Source organism: Dipteris shenzhenensis, chromosome 22 (genome assembly GCF_047967505.1).
Source record: "Dipteris shenzhenensis isolate YYH24624 ecotype China chromosome 22, Dip_SZ_1.0, whole genome shotgun sequence".
Lineage (NCBI taxonomy): Eukaryota > Viridiplantae > Streptophyta > Polypodiopsida > Gleicheniales > Dipteridaceae > Dipteris > Dipteris shenzhenensis.
Genome location: NC_141617.1, coordinates 11322884 through 11342301, shown reverse-complemented (window position 1 = coordinate 11342301; position 19418 = coordinate 11322884). Strand labels below are relative to the sequence as shown.

Sequence of the window (19418 nt, the reverse complement as noted above, 5' to 3'; positions counted from 1 at the left end):
AGACCCACCTTTCCAACATTCCACTGATTCACAAGGCACCCAACATACAAGAAACTATATGAGGGAGACCCATTGAGCACATTAGCCAACACCTCTAAAATTACTTGAGACTTCCTATCATTCAACAGATAATGATCATGCCACACAACACTGATCTCCAATCAACCCTCCTCACATCCGATATCTACAACCATGAAGACAACCCCTTCTTATGCAAACTGTTGAACATCCATCTCCTCCATTCCATTGTCTTTCTTCCTCCCAAAGATGCCTCTTCTCTTTCCACCACCTTCCCACTCAAAGCATGCCTCGTGTCTTTCCACCTCCTTCCCTCTCCAAGCCTCCATCCTTCTTATTTATGACACGTGGCAAGCTTTTCTCCTCCAAGCTACCACGTATCCTCTCTCTTTTTTTTCTCGTGTTTGTGGTTAATAGGTTAAAGAAAAGATTGTACGCTATGCGAAGATCACCAAGGCTTAGATCAGATCACGTAAACCCAGATTGCTTAGATCACATACTAGGGGTGTAAACAAATTGCTTAAGTAACCTTTAAAGCCAAATTGCTTTGGATACAAATTGAAAGACTACAATTGTCGAGTGGGTCATTGTCAAAGTACCACCATCTCAGAGCTTTTCAGGAGCTCACAGCTGTTCAATTGAAGGGAAGGCAGGCGTGAGAAGTGTTGAGAGACACATTGTTGAAGCGCAAGCAATGGAAAACGGGAGGGATGGAGAAGAAGAAGAGCAGCCTTTGGAGCTGCTGATAAGCAAAGGGTTGAAGTCTGTGCCATCTCGCTTCATCTTGCCTGCTCAATATCGCCCTTCCTCTTCTTCTTTTTCTTCTTCCCGTCTTCCTCACAACAACAATGTCATCCCCCTCATCGACCTCTCCCTCCTCCACCTCCCCTCCTCCCGCTCCTCCACCCTCTCCCAAATCCACTCCGCTTGCTGCCACTCTGGCTTCTTCCAAATCATCAACCATGGCCTTTCCCCCTCCTTGTTTCAATCCCTCCAAAGTAGTATCCACGAATTCCTTCAGCTCCCCCCCGCGCAGAAGTGCTCCCCCGGTTTTCGCACCGGTTTTGTCAACTCCCAAATCGGCGCTGCTGAATGGAGAGACTCCCTTGTCCTCCGCACCTTCCCTGAGTCGCTCGTGAATCCCAGCTCCTGGCCCCCGATGCTCAAGTACGTGTGTTTTCTCCGTCGCAGATACCAAGGTTTTTTGTAGTTCCAGCGCAACTCGCTCACACAAAGCTTTTGATTCATCGCAGGGATCCTGTCGCAGCCTTCAGCGCTGAAATTCTCGGCTTGGCCCGACTCTTGCTTTCTGTTTTCTCAAAGAATCTGCAACTTCCGCCATCCTTCATGGAAGACGCCATGGGCGTTCTCAATCAGAAGATTCTCGTCAACCATTATCCTCCCTGTCCTCGACCGGATTTGGTTGTGGGCGCTTGCGAGCACACAGATATAGGTGCAATTACTTGTGTATGGCAAACCTCCGAAGATGTCGTTGGATTGCAGGTCCGTAAAGATGGAGAATGGCACTCTGTTGAGCCACTGCACGGTGCGATTGTCGTGAACGTGGGCGATCAAGTGCAGGTAAGAATCCATCTGATTCAAAACTTGGGCTCTCCAATTTGGGTAAACGATATACATAGATCTCTATATATAGATAGATCGATATCTATATATAAGATTGAAGATAGATATCTATCTATATATAGATAGAGAGATGGATTCTATCCATGAACCATGGCCGCCTTTAGATTAGACCCACTATCTTCTGACTCGCAATTGCTTAGTCACAAAGAAGGGTATCTTCTAATTGTACCAATGTCATCCAAAAGCCTATGCAAATTGTAGGGGGTGTGAGACGTCTTACATTTTGCTTTCAATGATTTTGGTATAGCGCTTATCGAGTGCACGAGACTACATACCATACATACATGCATGCATTTATATTTATATTTATATAAACGAGTAACATGACCCGTCTAGGACCTGCTCCGTTGGGTCAAGGTTGGGATTTCAAGGTGCCTTTAATTTCAAGGCATAAAAGTTTAGCTAAATCTCAATATTTGAATGCTTTTAAAAACTTGGATCTTTAGCATTGCTTTGAGTTGGGAAGAATGTTTTTGGTAACATTCTCTCTCTCTCTCTCTCTCTCCCCATGTGAAAGTTCGCAAATCTCAACCATTTGTATGCTTTTTAGTAAGTTTTAAAATCAAATCCCAATGAAGCCCCATTTATTTGGAAAATATGTTTTGTATACTAATATTATCCTCTCTCTCTCTCTCTCTCTCTCTCTCTCTCTCTCTCTCTCTCTCTCTCTCTCTCTCTCTCTCACACACACACACAATCAGATTGTGTGTGTGTGTTGGTGTGTGTGTGTGTGTGGGGGGGGGGGGCTATATGCATATGTATATATGTGTACACACACATATAAACTTCTATATCACCCATGTGTCCACATACTCAAGTGTATGTATGCTCATGTACATGTGTATGCCTAGGTGTCTACACATGCATATGTGTGTATTTGCATGTGTGTGCACACATGTCATGCACAGGTCATGGTGTGTTTACACACCTGTACATGTGTGTTGAGTCTTTGGGCATGTTTCAATGTGTACATCTCTATCTACGTGTGCATGCACTCTGTCCTTCTATATGTGTATGCATGTATATGTACATGTGTATGTATCTTGTCAAATCTTGTGTGTTTACTCACCTGTAAAAACACAAACACACATACAAAGAGACATACATTTATAACAACACCACATGCAGACACATATAGACACATTCACACATGCCTACATAATCCACATACACATGTAGACACACCCTCACATGTGTATGCATACATAGATAAAAACACCTCGATATGTGCACAAATATGCACACATACACATGTGCAAATATGCATGTATACGGGCACTTGAGCATGTGTGTGTGTAATTTTATTTGCAGGTGATATCAATGTGTGTGTCTATTTGCTTGTACATGTACTTATGTACATACACGTGCTTACATGTTTGAACTCTATGTTAGACTTATCCATTCATGATGTACATGTGTTAACTCTATGTTAGACCTATCCCTTTGTGGCCTATGCACTACTATTATATCTAATTGTGCATTACATACTTCATCCCCGTGTTCTTATGTTTATACCATCTACTTCCCTCCTACATTGCCATAGCTCCATCCCCCATAGTAGTAGTCGGAAGAGGCATCGGCAATAGTAGCATAATGAAGCAACCAATTGCAATGGTAACTGCAAGGTAGTCAGATGTGAGTTATAAGATCAAATCCTCCCCTGGGTGCTTACATGGCTACTCTCAGGTAGTCAAGTTTGATTACATGAATATAGGCTAAAGGTGGAAAGGATGTTCTTCTCAATACATGTTATTCTTGTCATTCTGCTCATGGCTTGATGATGACTCCACGTAGTTGACGTGCTGGTTCTTCAATCTGCAATCTTCTTCCTTGTGACCCAACTTCTTGCAATGGTGACACTTTGGTTTGTTCTTCAGTCTGCAATCACTTTGAGTACTTCGTTGATGTTTTACTGAACAATGCTTGTTCTTCATTATAGCTATTGCATGTTGATGTAGATGTAGATGTCGATGTCAATGCCTTCAACTCTCTTTCTTTTTCAAGAAGAGAGGATACACATTCCTCAAACTTTGGATTTGGGAGATTCTTCAAAGTGGTTGTTAGTGCGATGTACTGTGTAGGCATGCTTTTAAGGAGGATTGCAAGTGCATCCTTTTCCCCTACTTTTGCATTTATGCCTTCTAGTTGGGTCATATTACTTTTGATTTTCTTGACAAATTATGCCATAGATTCATTGAAGCTCATGTGCAAACCATAGAATTCAATCTTAAGATGAACTTCTTGGTTTTTGGCTTTTGCACCAAACACTGTGTTCAACTCATCCCATGCATCTTTGGCATGATCCTTGGAGTCAATATGATGAATTATATTTGGACCCAAGTGCAAACAAATGAGTTATAGTGCTGCGTGTCCAAATTCTTCCTGGATTGGAAGTTACGGCTTGTCCAAGTTTTTGTGAAGAAGAGGTGGCCTTTGATGACGTGGCACAAGAATTCACATGATGCATGCAAAGTGTGCTTGTGAAGGGACTGTGTGCTTAGTTGGCTGTGGTGGCATAGTTAACTAACCACATAACTTAACCATGGCTACTGTGGTTAACTTGACCAGAGTTAAGTCTTATATGCCACATGGGATAAAACTAACCACTGTGCTAACCAAGGTTAACAACTAACCCTAGTTAGAATCTATCTGCCACATGTAAGGCATGAAGCAAGAGAGAGAAGCAAGAGTGGGGTAGAGAGTGGAGCCTTTGTGCATGGAAGGTGACGACCATGGAGGCGACGAGTGATGGCGAGGTCGGCAGAATGGAGATGCTTGCGCAGAGAGCCCATTTCCTTCTGGGCTTCCCTAGGTCTAGACTGAAGCAGCTACTGTTAGAACTTCAGGCAGTTATAAGGCATGTCTCACGCAATTGAAGGTGTAAGGGCATTGAATTCATTCAATGTAGGGTCGCTTGGCAGACCATTGCAGTAAGGTCGTTGTCAGCGGTTCTCGATTGTTGGAGCATTGTTGAGGTGAGAGCCGCAGGGCTTGCAGCAGAGCTAAGGAGCCAACTAGGCTATGGCCTGAGGAGCTAAAGCAGTTCGTGGTCACTGGTCACCGTCCGGTGGTGGTTGCCAAAGCTGCAAGGATGTTTTTATCGAAGTTATACTTATATATTAGTATAAAATATTGGCGAAAGTTTATCAAGCTAGTTTTTTTAGTTTCACAATATTTGTAGAACATATTACAATTTTATATATTTTCTTTTAAAATTTAAAGAAAATTTTGTAAATCCTGGCGAAACTTTAATTTCTTTGTCATAAAAGTTTCAAATCTTGGCGAATTCTTCAAACCTTTATTTTTATCAAGGCATACAAACTTTCAATACCAATATAAAAGTTTCACTTCTTAATGAAACTAATAGGAAAAGATCATCCATGCAAAGCTGTGCTGTGAGGAGGCTAGAGGTGCGCGATTGGGTCGAGCAGTCGGGTAGGCTGAGCGGCTGGAAGATGGTTGTTGAGTCACTGATGGAGCTTAGAGAAGCACGGGCATTATCTTCAGAATAGCGATGCAAAAGTTATTGTAGGTGCAGTTGATCAAAGGAGTCGATTGTTGTAGGGGTAGCGTAGGTCGATGGAGAGGCTTGCTAGAGCATGGATAGCTATGGCATTGGATTGCTAGCAGTCTGCTTGGAGGTGTAACGGAAGTCCATAAGAGGCTTGCAGGGTGTCGTTGAGAGACTCTCTCAAAAGTCTCTTTTTTTAAAAAACAGAACTCTTTCAAACTCCTTCTCTCACAATAATATCAAATGGATGGATATCTATGACAGAAGTATATCTTTCTCTCGGATTAAGAGAAGATCTCTCAAGAGTGAAACTCTCACAACAAGAAGAATAGATCTCTCTTCCTCTCCAACTGAAATCTAAGGAAGAAATCATATGAAGAAATGAACACAAGGAAACTCTCTCTCTCGCAAAATAGTGGAAGAATTGATGAAATCCTCTCAAAGAGGATAGAAATTTCTCTCATCAACGGAATGAAAGAATGAAAACACTCAATCGCTCAATCTCTCTCACAAGGATCTCAATGACTTAGCGGAAAGTAAGGGAGCTCTAATACCATGACAACGTGAGGGATCAAGGAGGATCAAAACACCATGAGAGAGACATAAGGTAGGCAATACTCAATCTATTGCAATGTGTGTACTCAACAATACATGATAGGCCTCTTATATAGAGAGTGCCCTTTGAATAGTCAACATCTGTGGGATCCTCTCATCCACATCTCTCCTTGTGGATGTCCTCGATCCACATCTCTGCATCATGTAGTCCACATCCTAGGGTGGCTACTTTAATACATTCCTATACCATACCTTAGACTCTAATCATGTGCTCATGGCACCATATCTCAACTGTTGAGATATCGAGCTTCACTCGTGATATGCCAGGGTGACCGTTGTGCATTTATGTCACCGACTTGTTAGCTGCAGATGCAGTTGGTACACCGCCCACGAATAATAGCTGGACTATCCTTATCTACTCTAGTTTGTGGCTCAGTTAGTATGCCACCTTAGTTAGTTGAGTTTGGTTTGAGACCCACATATAGGGTTCTTCTATTTTCTTTGTACTAGAGTTCTTTTGGCTTTCACAACTAAGAAGAGGAAAACTGTTTTCAGCCTCCACCTGTGTGTGTATTCCCCCATTGTGCATGTGAGAAAGCCGCAAGTGAGACTCCTTCCCTCTCTCCTACTATCTTCACATGGTATCAGAGCCTTGTTCGTGGTAAGGAGCTCAAGAAAGCAAACCAAGTTCGTGGTGTCCTGGTAAGAGGACCAGTGTTGCTTTCCTATTTCGAGTTTGGGAGCAAATCTCTGCAGGTACCACAACCAGAAGTGCAAGAGTGCACTGTCTCAGATTGAGACGCCCTTCGCGGTGTGGCGAGAGGGCAGTATATGCTGCGGGATAAGGGCGAAGCCCTCGATGACTTTATTATTCTGATTCGAGGCCATTTCTTGGCCCGTTTTGAAGGCGAAAGTTCTTCGCAGGCACTCAGAAAAACGGCCCTGTTTTTATTGTGCGACCACTGCTCGGCTGGTCTGTGAAAAGTTGCCGTAGAAATTGCATCATATGCCTGTGTGCAGAGATATTGGGAGTTGCAGAATCATGCTTGTTGCCTGTTGATGCAAAATCGTCACTAGGAAGTGACTGTGTGGTCAAATATCACTTTCGTCAGTTTTGCAGATCTGCCCGTGTGAGGCAAAAGCTGTGTTTTTCGCAGTGACAGAATATTTTGCAGTGTTCTGTAATGGCGTCTGATTCTCTTTCACAGATTGTCACAGAAAAGCTTGACAAGAATAACTTCCAGGCATGGAAGTTTAGAATGACAAATTTACTTATGGGAAAAGACTATTGGAAGTTCATTACAGGAAATGAAGAAGAACCAGTTCTTCCTAATGTTCCCAATCAACAGGAGATGCAAGCATTTCAAGGATGGCATGCGAGAGCCACAAAAGTTATGTACTGGCTGTCTATCAGTATTTCGGATTCTATGATTATGCATATTCAAGATGCAAGTACGCCAAAAGAGGCATGGGATACTTTGGCAAAAATGTACAGCACAAATACGCAAGCCAGGAAAATGCAGCTCAAACAGGAGTTGCACAATGTGCAGAGAGAAAATTTGAGCATAAATGACTACCACATGAAGGTGAAGAAAATTGCAGATGCACTTGCTTCCATTGGGTCGCCAGTGGAAGATGATGATCTAGTTTCTGTGACCTTGAATGGTCTAGGAAAGGATTATGCACAGTTCCGGACATCCATTGCCGTTCGTGAAAAATTTCCTGATTTTGAAGAGTTGTTTGCTCTTCTAATTTCTGAAGAGCAGAGAAATGGGGGTGCATCTTCTTCAGGAGAAACTTCAAAAGAAACTGTCTTCTACTCAAATGCTGGAAGAGGTAGAGGCAGAGGCAGAGGCAGAGGTAGAGGAGGCCGATCTGCAGGCCGTGGTACAAATCAGAATATGCAGCAAACTCAAGAAAACCAGTCCTATGGAGCAGGACGTGGTAACGCTAGAGGCAGGGGGAGCCAAAGAGGCCGTGGTGGATGGTAGAGAGGCCAAAATGCAAACAACAATGTTGAATGCTACTACTGTGGTAAAATGGGTCATATGGCTAAGGATTGCTACAAAAAGCTGAATGACATTATGAATGGAAAATTGCAGCAAGGTAATTATGCATCTTCTAGTAGACAGGTTGATGACAGAAATGAGCATCTATTTATGGTGCAGCACATGACCAATTCTGTGACAAGTGCAGAAGAACAAAATGATGTGTGGTATGTTGACTCAGATGCGTCAAACCACATGACAGGTCATGCAGAGTGGATGCAGGATGCAAGAAAAATGAAAAAACCAGGATTTGTGGAGACTGGTGATGATACTGCACATCCTATTGTGCAAATTGGTAAAATTCCTTTGTCTATGCAGGATGGGAAAAAGAAATACCTGTCTGATGTATTTCATGTCCCGAACATCACCAAGAACCTGGTTTTTGTTGGTCAAATGGTTGAGCAGGGCTTGCAGGTCAGATTAAATCATCATGGATGCTTTGTTGAGGATATGAAAAATAATGGTCGCTTGATAGCAAAAGAAAAGAAGAAGGGCAGGATTTTTACATTGGATGCGGACATGCCTGAATTGAGTGCAGCAATGTTTGCACATGGGACTGGTGTAGTTACAGATATTGATATCTGGCATAAACGCATTGGTCATGTTAATATATAGCGACTTAAATCAATGCAAGCCCAAAATATTGTTGCAGGATTGCCTAAATTCAAGGTTGCAGAAATGCATAAGGTTTGTGAAGCCTGTCAATTTGGAAAACAGGCAAGGAAACCATTTCCTAGGCATGTTCAAGAGAGTGAAAAGCCATTGGAATTAATCCACTCTGATGTGTGGACTACTAAAGCTGCATCTATTGGAGGCTGTCACTATTTTGTCACTTTTATTGATGACTTCAGCAGAAAAGTTTGGGTGTATTTTATGAAAAAGAAAAGTGAAGTGTTTGGGCACTTCAAAGCTTTTAAAGCTATGGTTGAAAAAGAAACAGGCCAGCAAATAAAATGCCTAAGGTCAGATGGAGGGGGAGAGTACCTCTCAAATGAGTTTGCAAGGTTCCTGCAGGAGCATGGCATAAAGCAGCAATATTCATGCAGTCATACCCCACAGCAAAATGGACTTGCTGAAAGGAAAAACAGGCATATTGGAGAGGTATCTCGGGCCATGCTAAATGAGAAAGATCTACCAGATTATTATTGGGCTAAAGCAGTTGCTACAGCAGTTTACATAATGAATAGGACTCCCACTGCAGCAATACATGGCATGACGCCAGAGGAGATGTATACTGGTAGGAAACCAGACATTTCTCCTTTGGAGCAGAATGTGAAGCTGAGCACAGATGCAGGTGAGCTTCTGGAAGACCCTACTATGTACAGACGCATAGTAGGAAGTTAGATTTATATGACTATTACCAGGCCAGATTTAAGCTCCAGATTTAAGCTATGCTGTTGGATTGGTAAGTCAGTTTATGCAGGCTCCAAGGAAATCGCATTTGGATGCGGCTGGACGCATACTCAGGTATGTGAAGTCCACATTGCAGTATGGACTATTTTATGAGGCTGGGGTTCAGATACAGTTGCATGGATACACTGATGCTGATTGGGCTGGTAGTACTTCTGATAGACGATCTATTAGGGGATATGTGTTCTCTTTTGGGAGTGCTGCAGTCACTTGGAGCAGCAAGAAACAGCCTACAGTTGCCTTGTTGAGCACAGAGGCTGAGTACAGGGGTGCAGCAATGACTGCATGTGAGGTAGCTTGGTTGCATAAGCTACTTTATGATATGCATCAGTCTACAGATGGGCCAGTTGTCATTTGTTGTGACAACATGAGCAGTATACACTTGGCAAATAACCCAGTCTATCATGCTAGAACAAAGCACATTGAGGTGCATTATCACTATGTGTGGGAGAAGGTTTTACTAGGTCTTATTGATCTAGTTTATGTCAGCACAGAGGATCAGGTAGCTGATATATTCACGAAGGCATTGGGCGTAGAGAAGCTGCGCAAGTTCAGAGACTTGCTTGGTGTGCAAGAATTGGGATTGAGCTCGAGGGGGAGTGTTGAGATATCGAGCTCCACTCGTAATATGCCAGGGTGACCGTTGTGCATTTATGTCACCGACTTGTTAGCTGCAGATGCGGTTAGTACACCGCCCACGAATAATAGCTGGATGAAAGCTATCCTTATCTACTCTAGTTTGTGGCTCAGTTAGTATGCCACCTTAGTTAGTTGAGTTTGGTTTGAGACCCACATATAGGGTTCTTCTATTTTCTTTGTACTAGAGTTCTTTTGGCTTTCACAACTAAGAAGAGGAAAACTGTTTTCAGCCTCCACCTGTGTGTGTATCCCCCCATTGTGCATGTGAGAAAGCCGCAAGTGAGACTCCTTCCCTCTCTCCCACTATCTTCACATCAACATCTCTCTTCGTGTGTCAAGATTACACACGTGTGCGTGTGCGTGCACACGCACACACACACACACGTGTTTATATATAGATAAAATATAAATATCTATATAATTTTGAATATAAATGTATACAACATGTATAATATTATATTTTATATATATATATAATATATATATATATATTTTTTTTTTTTTTAATTTATATATATATATATATATGTATGTATGTATGTATGTATGTATGTATGTATGTATGTAAAGGAAACATACAATATACATACATATTATTATAAAGGAAACATCGAGACTTGGATCGCCTATGTGTCCAAGTCTTCTAAGTCACTCTAGAAGGCCATCATGCTGATACTTGGTTGTGTTGTAGTGCCCGGGCATAGTGCCCGGGCAGTCACCTATAGTCTCACTAAGGCAAGGAAGGGTGTGGCAATGTTAACAACTTTGGGGCAATCTCAGTCCTCATCTCCTTCCTCTACCCTCTCCTTGGATTGACCCTAAGTGTGACCCCTCCCTCGATACCTCTACTCCCCTCCCCCCTAATATATCATTGTCAAGAGCAATGGCATCGCTGATAGGTCTGCTCTCTCCCCTAACCCTTCAATAATAATAACTATGGGGCCATCTTAGCCTTCATGTCCTGGAGTCTGAGCCCGACCTTTCCCCCTGATTCCTCTCTCTCTCTCTCTCTCTGTCTCTCTCTCTCTCTCTCTCTCTCTCTCTCTCTCTCTTTGTGTGTGAGGGTAACACACACACACACACACACGTGTGTGTGTGTGTGTGTGTGTGTGTGTGTGTGTGTGTGTGTGTGTGTGTAGAATCCTCACACACACACACACACACAGATGTGTGAATGGAAGTTATTATGTGTGTCAGCAGTGCTACCATCTCTCGTGTGTCTGTGTGTCAACAATATGTCCCCTGCCCACGTGTTTGTGTTCGAAGCAGTCTATCCTTCTATACTCAGAGTTCTATTTTGTGCCACGTCAATAGACTTGCTTCCATGTGTCAAAGCATGGTTTGACTATCTAACGTTGTCAGCATTGCCAGTCGTCTATGCCTCGCATTACTCTGGCCCCTCTGTCTTCCGTGGTTGTCACGTGGTCCCTCTGGCTTTGTCTGTCCCTATCCACGTCCGTCTGTTCACCACGTGGCCTAATGTCGGCACAGTGTTTGGCTCCTCTTGCCCCTCTGTCCGCCGCCTGCATGAGGGTGCCAGCTAGCACCTGTGCAACTACGCCTCTAGCCTCTTTATCCTCCCCATGCCATGTGGCACTCCTACATGTGATGGCCCTCGATGCCAATCTCTGCCCTGCGCCATTTGGCACTCTCACGAAAGCCCTCTCCTCTTTGGAGTCTTCCTCCACTCCCTGAGACGTGTCACTCTCTGAACCTCCAGAATTTATCCCCGAACCCCTAGAATTTCTCTTTGAGCCACTTTCCCAACCTCCATATCCCCACCACCTAGCAGGTCTGGAATTAGAAGAATATAAAGATATAACTACAAATATAAATATAAATGCATGTGTGTGTGTGTGTGTGTGTGTGTGTGTGTGTGTGTGTGTTGTGAGAGAGAGAGAGAGAGAGAGCACCTAACATATTAAGTCAAATGTAATTTATTTTGAGGTATCTTGAGGTAAGGGATGAAATCTATGTTCCTATCATGTATTACTTGCAAGCAATAGATGGGTTTTAATCCATAGTCAGAATTCTAATGAATTGTGTTGTTGGCTTCTTTTTTACAGTTTCTTAGTAATGGCTTGTACAAGAGTGGTCCTCATCGAGTGGTTCTGAATAGCTCCAAACCCCGGATCTCAGTTGTTGCCTTCCATAATCCTTCTGCCAATGCAACGATAGCCCCTGCCGCATCTCTCATCGACACCCATCACCCACCCCTCTATCAACCTACCACCTTCAAAACATACGCTGCTAAATATGGGGTCAAGGTAGAGTGAATTGATGCCATTAACTATGGATCTATTCCCTCTTTCCTCCAGTTTATAGGCCTTCATATACCACTATCGTCAAATCTTACACATCAAAAGGTGGCATTATAAAAACCCCAAAATGTTTGTCAATTTTATGCAGAGTGCTTGGAACATCGATCAACTAGTTTTAATTTTTCATACTCTGGTGATATTGTGCATAAATCAAAGCATAGCACCTTAGAAAATGTTTCCATTCTCCGATCATTATGGAATCTCATCCGGGACGAGGGTGAGAAGAAATCTAGTAAATGTGTTTTGTCGAAGTCATTATTGTTTTCTGCACATGTGCTCCAATAAGGATCATTTACTTTTACACAGTGTCAACTAGTTTTTCATGTATAGGTGCTTAGAACAAGCGAATTGAAGATAGTTTGAAGGAAACTGTCCTTTTGAAATTGAATCTCTAAAATTTTGAGGCATCATTTTGTCATCGAAAGAGTTGTTTTGTAGAACGAGAGGATTGTTGGTTTAGAGGAAAAGAGGAAAGGCTATGGGTCAATATAACTAGAAAGCATTGTGATAAAGCATGCAAAGTACAAAATATTTTTCCATGATGTTTGTAGGAACCACCATGACATAGTTGAAATGTATGTTGGAAAATGAATCAATGGTTTCCTATTTGACATATGATGCGTCAACAAATTTAGTGAAACAACATTATTGAAGGGAGCATGTAGTCATTAACATAAGTTCATGTGAGATATTGATTAGTTATATACCCAACTAACCGAGAGGCTCATAGTGGTACACCAACACCTGCATCAGTTGTACTTGGACTTTGCCTCTGTGCAAGAACGAGCAACCATCTATTCTTTCTTGCTAAGCCATGTAAAACAACTCATAACCCCAACATAAAGCAATAACATGATAAATGGAGCATTGCATGTCCCATTTTGTGGTCCAAACTCCAAAGTTTAGTAAGTGACAATGTATCCACATGTACCTTTCACACATCTGAGTACTTTTAACCCCAACTTTGAGTGACTCCCTCAACTTTACAAAGAACTAACAAATAAGCCCTGTGACAAAAATGATATTGGGTCGAGCAATGTATAGGTTGGCAATTGATGGACTACAAGGCAAGGTAAGTTCATCTCATAATAGTAGTCATGAATCCATTGGTATCATGCTTTAGGGCCCTAGTTCAACCCATATATAGGGTCCTTTGAATCCTACAACTTGCTTGCTTGATCATGGGAACATAATCCCTATGCTTACTCTACATATTCCTCCTTCTATAAACCCCCTCTATAAACCCCCATTAGTAAATGCAAACTTCACATTCATCTTAAAAATGGTCCAATGAAGATAGGTAGCCAAAACTATCATTGTTTGAAAGGTTGTCATTCTTGTTGTTGATGCAAAATTAGCATACTCTATGCCCTTCTTTACATGTACATACCATAGTTACAGAAAACATGCATGGATAAATGACAGTTCAGGAAAAAGAAGGAATTACGAAATCAGAGGCCACTGACTATGCTCAACACTTGTTATAAAAATTTTGTTAAGGCAATAGCACTGAGGCTTAAAGATAAAACGTAAGTCTAGATAAGAAGAGGAGCATAAAAGTTTCATAAGCTAGGAGACACATTCTAAAGGGTATTTGACTCTATATGCTAAGGAGAAAGGTCAAGATATATCTTTTTTCAAGGTGGATTTTGACAAATCATACGACAAGATGGAGTGGGGTTTAACTCACTCAAAGACATGGGTTTGGAGAGAACTTTTGCAGGTTTTTAGAAGTACTACTAAGCGGAGCTGCTACTAAGATAGAGATTAATGGGTTGACTTCTCCTCCTTTCACTCTTAAGAGGACAATACGATAGGGCTGCCCTTTATCACTCGTACTGTTTGCTATAGCAATTGATGCATTAGGATGGCTAGTTCTGCACAAATCGATAAAGGATCAGTAAGGGGACTTCAAATCAAAGAGGAAAAAAAATTTGTCTATTAGCAATGTGTTGACGATACCAATCTCACACCAAATAATGATGAAGACTCAGTAGAGAACATATTAGAATGCTTGGAAACTTTTTGAATTGCTTTTAACGGACAGATTTTAACCATAGCAAAATAGAGATATATGGAACTAAAAGTCTCCCCCCAAAATTTGATTTTGGATAAGCGATGAAAAGTGATAAAGGAAGGAGAAGTTTACAGACTTTTGGGTATTCCCATGGGCTTAAAATGCTCTTTGAAAGATAGATAGGATTGGGTAGTCAATGAGATTAATGTTAAATTACACGGCGCAGCGGAATAGAAATTGAATAAAGAATAGAGAGTACACAGCAAACTGGAGAGGAACAAACTTTTCCTTCAATACTGATGTAGTACAGATGATGGCTCCGTCCACCTGTGCGCTCTCATAGTGGAGCTTAGATGGCAATCTAGACAGATACTAGGTGAAGAGCTACAAGTTGGAAGATCTAATCTGATCTGAACTGATCTGATACAATGGACTAGGGAGGTCGCCTCTTTATAGCTATCAGGGCGGTAGTCGGATCAATGTAGTCGGTGGAGTCGACCTAGTCGATGAAGCCGACTAGTCAACCTAGACTAGTCGTCCATGGAATATTCAGGGCATATTCCCTATACAGTCGCCTCGGGGTCTCCCGCCCCCGAACCCCCATGAGGGGGGCTGCTGGCCCCTTGGGACCCCCAACTGGGGGCCAGCTAGCCCCCAAGCCTAGTAAGAATAAGGGGCTCCCACACAATCACCTTTCTACCATCAACGATCTCATTGATAGACCTCATCTGACATGCAAGTCAGGATCCATCTAGTGTCCCGGGCTCACACATGACTTCTCCTCATATGGGGGCCTTACAACTAGAGCACCTTGGACCACTGGTGGTTACCAAGAGGGTGGGGTATTGAGCATATGTAACACCCCCCCTCAATGTCCACCCATAGGTGAACTACCTTCTCGGCCCAATGCCGAGTCTCTGAAGATGACCCTGAAGCTGATCCTTTCCGAGTGCCTTGGTGAAGATATCTACTCCATTTTGCTCTGTTGGATAGTAGACCAATTCCACTATCCTGTCCTCGATCAAATCACGCACATAGTGATACTGAATCTCTTCATGTTTTGTGCGCGCATGAAACACTAGATTTTTAGCAATGGCCATGCAACTTTGATTGTCGCACCTCAGCACAATTGCCTCATCCTCTTGCACTCCCATGTGCCATAAGATCCTCCTTAGCCACACTGCTTCACATGCAGCAAAACATGTTGCCTTGTACTCAACCTCAGTAGAAGATACCTGAACCTAAAGAGAAACAATATCCAGAAACTGATTTCCTGGAATCAACATCTCCAGTGCAATCTGAGTCATAATGACTAGCCAAGGAAGTGCCCGTACCATAGGTGATGCCCTAATCAAGAGTGCCCTTCACATACCTGAGCACCGCATCCCTGCATTCCAATGATTCTCCCGAGGCTTATTGGAGAACTCTGCTCAAAATGCCAACAACAAAACTGATGTCCGGTCTAGTGTTGCACAGATAGATGAGACTACTGACCAACTTCCTGTACCCCCCGCTGCTGGTGGTGAGGCATCCTCCATAGACAACCTCGCATTTACCTCCATAGGTGTAGCTATCTCCTTGCACTCGGACATACCAAATGCCTTCAAGATCTCCCTTGCATATTTCTGTTGAGAGATGAAGATCTTGCCTGACTCTTGCCAGACTTCAATCCCCAAACAGTAGTGCGTCAAGCCTAAGTCTGTCATCTCAAACTCAGTGCTCAACGCCTTTCTTGCCTGCTGGGATCATGTCTTCATAGTCACCTGTAATAAGGAGATCATCCACATATAGAACAATAATAGCAGATTTTCCACCTTTCTTGTAGACATACAAGTTAGCATCTGAGGCACATCTTTTGAAGTTTAATTTATGAAAGAATTTGTCTATCCATTGGTACCATGCTCTTGGGGCCTATTTCAGCCCATACAAAGCCTTCTTCAGCTTACATACCTTGTTCTCAGAATGGGGGGCCTCAAACCCAGGTGGCTGAGCCACGTAGACCTCCTCCTTGATTCAAAAATGCTAATTTAACATCCATTTGATAAACTGGCCACTTTTTATGAGCAGCCACCGATAGTACTATGCGAATAGTGGTCATTCTGGTAGTCGGAGCGAAAGATTCCTGAAAATCAAACCCTTAGATTCCTGAAAATCAAACCCTTCAACCTGCAAAAATCCTTGTGCAACCAATCTGGATTTGTACTTTTCCAAAGTCCCATTGGCCTTGTACTTTACCTTCCAAACCCACTTGGTGCTAATAACCTTTCTATTAGGTGGTCGATCTACCAGCTCCCAAGTTTCATTCTTCATGATGCTGTCATATTCTACTTGTATAGCATTTTTCCAAATTCTGCCTGCAAGTGATTCCTCCAAACTCGCAGGCTCCTTTACTTCTGCAATAATCTCTGTCATTAAGGCCGTATTGACTATGTGAGCAGAAGCCCTCCTTCACTCCTCGATTCTCTGAGACCGCCTTGGTCCACCATCTGCATGCTGCTCAATAGACATAGGCATCTAGTTATCATGGTCATAGAGCTGCCTTACCCATCATGGCAATGGCTTTTCCGGTGGTGTAACAACAAGTTGGTGACTTATACCTTCATCATCTGATATTTCCTCCTCATTTATAGCTCCTAGGATAGGTCCATAGTGAATTACCTCTTCACTTGATGATAAAGTGGAAGAGCACTTCTCTGCCTCCACTACATGTGGCTACTCCCTGAACACCACATCGCGGCTCACTATGATCTTCTTTGCCTCTCGGTCATACAACTTATAGGCTTTCTTCTCATCACAATAGCCTAAGAAGATACATTTGGTGCTTTTTTGTTGTAGCTTGTTTCTCTCTTTGTCTGGTACGTGCGCATAGCATTCACACCCAAACATTCTGAAGTGGGAGACAGATGGCTTTTTACCACTGTAAGCCTCATGTGGTGTTTTACCTTTGAGTGCCTTTGTATAGCTGCGATTAAGGATGTAAACCGCAGTATTGACAGCCTCAGCCCAAAAGTAGTTTGCAGTCTAGCACCTTTCAACATACACCTCCCCATCTCCACGGTGGTCTGCATTCGGCGTTCAACAACTGCATTTTGCTAAGGCATATGTGGTGTCGTTGTTTGTCACTTGATCCCTTTACTCTTGCAAAAATCTCCAAAGTCTGTAGAAACAAACTCACCACCACCATCTGATCTGATTTTCTTCACTTTTCTCCCTGTTTCATTTTCAACAAGCTGTAGCCAGTCTTTCAATTTACCAAAAGCTTGAGCCTTTTCACGAATAAAGTACACCCACATCTTTCTACTATAGTCGTCGACAATCAATTAAAAATAGGAAGATCCCCCCAAGGCCTGTGTAGGCATCTTACCACATAAGTCAACATGCACAAACTCTAGAGGAGCGTTTGCTCTATTCTTGCTTTCTTGTGGGAATGCCTTTCGCTGTTGCTTGCCCACATGCAAGCTTCACATGGTTGTTTGATTTCTGCTACTACAGGTAAGTGAGCAACCATACCTTGCTTCTGCATCTCCTTCAGCACTGCAAATCCGATGTGGCCAAATCTTTCGTGCCAAAGTCTACCGGTGCCACTCCAGCGGTGGCTGTAAGAGCACTTAGCTCATACAGATTGTTCCTCCTTACTCCTGTGCCAACAAGATTGCCAGCACTATCCACAATTTTTGCTCCTGTCTTGTTGAACCTCACCTCATGGTCAAAGTCAGTTATGGAAGCAACTGATAGCAAATTTCTCTTGATTTGTGGAACATACAGCACACTAGATAGTTTCTTCACATAATGGTTGGGGTCTCACTTGAGTGTTAAGAGCTGTTACCAGTCCATCAAACCTTGGTGGACATATCTAGACACTGCCGTGCTAGTTCTTTGCTAGTCTTTTGTATCCTAGCACTAGCCATCCGATCACGTAGATTTTTGATTCGGGTTATGAACGCCTCCGCTGTCTCTCCTTCAGTAAACTTCTTAGTTGCAAGCTAATTCTCCAGGTTCTGGATCCTTGTCTGATTCCACATCTCATACTGACTCTTCAGTATGTTCCAGGCCATAGTTGCCTTAGATGTATGCTAAATCAAGGAGGTCAAAACACTATCAGTAGTACTTGTAACCAGGGCACACAGAGCATCTGTGTTCTTTGTGTTTCCAAGCTCGTAGAAGGTCGGCATTAGGAGGTATCATACTCCCCAGATTTTCTGGGTCGGGGGTTCCTTGTGGTTCTGGGTCAGGCAGTCCCCAGTATTGTCTCCAGAAGCTCATATGAATCCAGAATAGCTATAATTTTAAACTTCCATAGAGTGTAGTTCGTACCATCTAGCTTGCCTTCAGTGAAGGCTAGTGGGCAAATCCTCAATGCCTGGATTGTTGGTGCAACAGCACCTGCTGAACTTGAGCTACTTCATGTTGAGCCGCTTCCTATTGCCATCACTCCGTATGATGTTGAAGCCCTCACCTCTCTTCTATTCTTTGATCCTTAGAGCTGCCTAGGCTCTGATGCCATGTTAAATTACATGGCGCAGTGGAACAGAAACTGAATAAAGAATAGAGAGTACACATCAAACAAGAGAGGGAAAAACTTTTCCTTCAATACTGATGTAGTACAGATGATGGCTCCATCCACCCGTGCACTCCCACAGTGGAGCTTAAATGGCGATCTAGACAGATACTAAGTGAAGAGCTACTAACTGGAAGATCTGATCTGATCTAAACTGATCTGATACAATGGACTGGGGAGGTCACCTCGTTATAGCTATGAGGGTGGTAGTCGGGGATCAACGTAGTCGGTGGAGTCGACAAGTCAACCTAGTCGATGAAGCTGAGAGCAGTCAACCTAGTTGGTGGAACCAACTAATCATCCATGGAATATTCAAGGAATATTCCCTATACCATCACCTCGGGGGCTCCCGCTCCCAAACCCCCACCAAGGGGGCCGCTGGCCCCCAGGCCCCAGCAAGAATAAGGGGCTCCCACACAATCACCTTTTTACCATCAATGGTCTCATTGATAGACCTCATCTGACATACAAGTCAAGGCCCATCCAGTGTCACGAGCTCACACATGGCTTCTCCTCATATGGGGGCCTTACAAATTAAGCACCTTGAACCACTGGTGGTTACCAGGAGGGTGGGGCATTGAGCATATCTAACAATTAAGTGATAAAGGAAGGATAAGTTTTTGGACTTCTCCTTCTTTTATCACTTTTGGAAAGATGAAAAGTGATAAGTGAAGGATAAGTTTTTAGACTTTTGGGT

The 19418-nt window shown here is 42.9% G+C and overlaps 1 protein-coding gene across 1 annotated transcript; it reads left to right on the top strand.

Annotated features, from left to right (window-relative positions):
* Window positions 1-633: 633 nt before the first annotated feature.
* On the top strand, window positions 634-12361 carry LOC147887729 (jasmonate-induced oxygenase 2-like). Its single transcript, XM_087393600.1, has 3 exons — window positions 634-1185; window positions 1272-1599; window positions 11892-12361. Exons 1-3 carry the CDS (start codon window positions 713-715, stop codon window positions 12099-12101), a joined length of 1011 nt encoding a protein of 336 aa, XP_087249726.1. The 5' UTR covers window positions 634-712; the 3' UTR covers window positions 12102-12361.
* Window positions 12362-19418: the final 7057 nt, after the last annotated feature.

Bases quoted from the DNA above. Each gene is read 5' to 3' on its own strand.
- LOC147887729 (XM_087393600.1), top strand. From the start codon at position 713: ATGGAAAACGGGAGGGATGGAGAAGAAGAAGAGCAGCCTTTGGAGCTG. The intron at 1,186-1,271 runs GTACGTGTGTTT...GATTCATCGCAG, and splicing joins TCCTGGCCCCCGATGCTCAA to GGATCCTGTCGCAGCCTTCA. The intron at 1,600-11,891 runs GTAAGAATCCAT...TCTTTTTTACAG, and splicing joins ACGTGGGCGATCAAGTGCAG to TTTCTTAGTAATGGCTTGTA.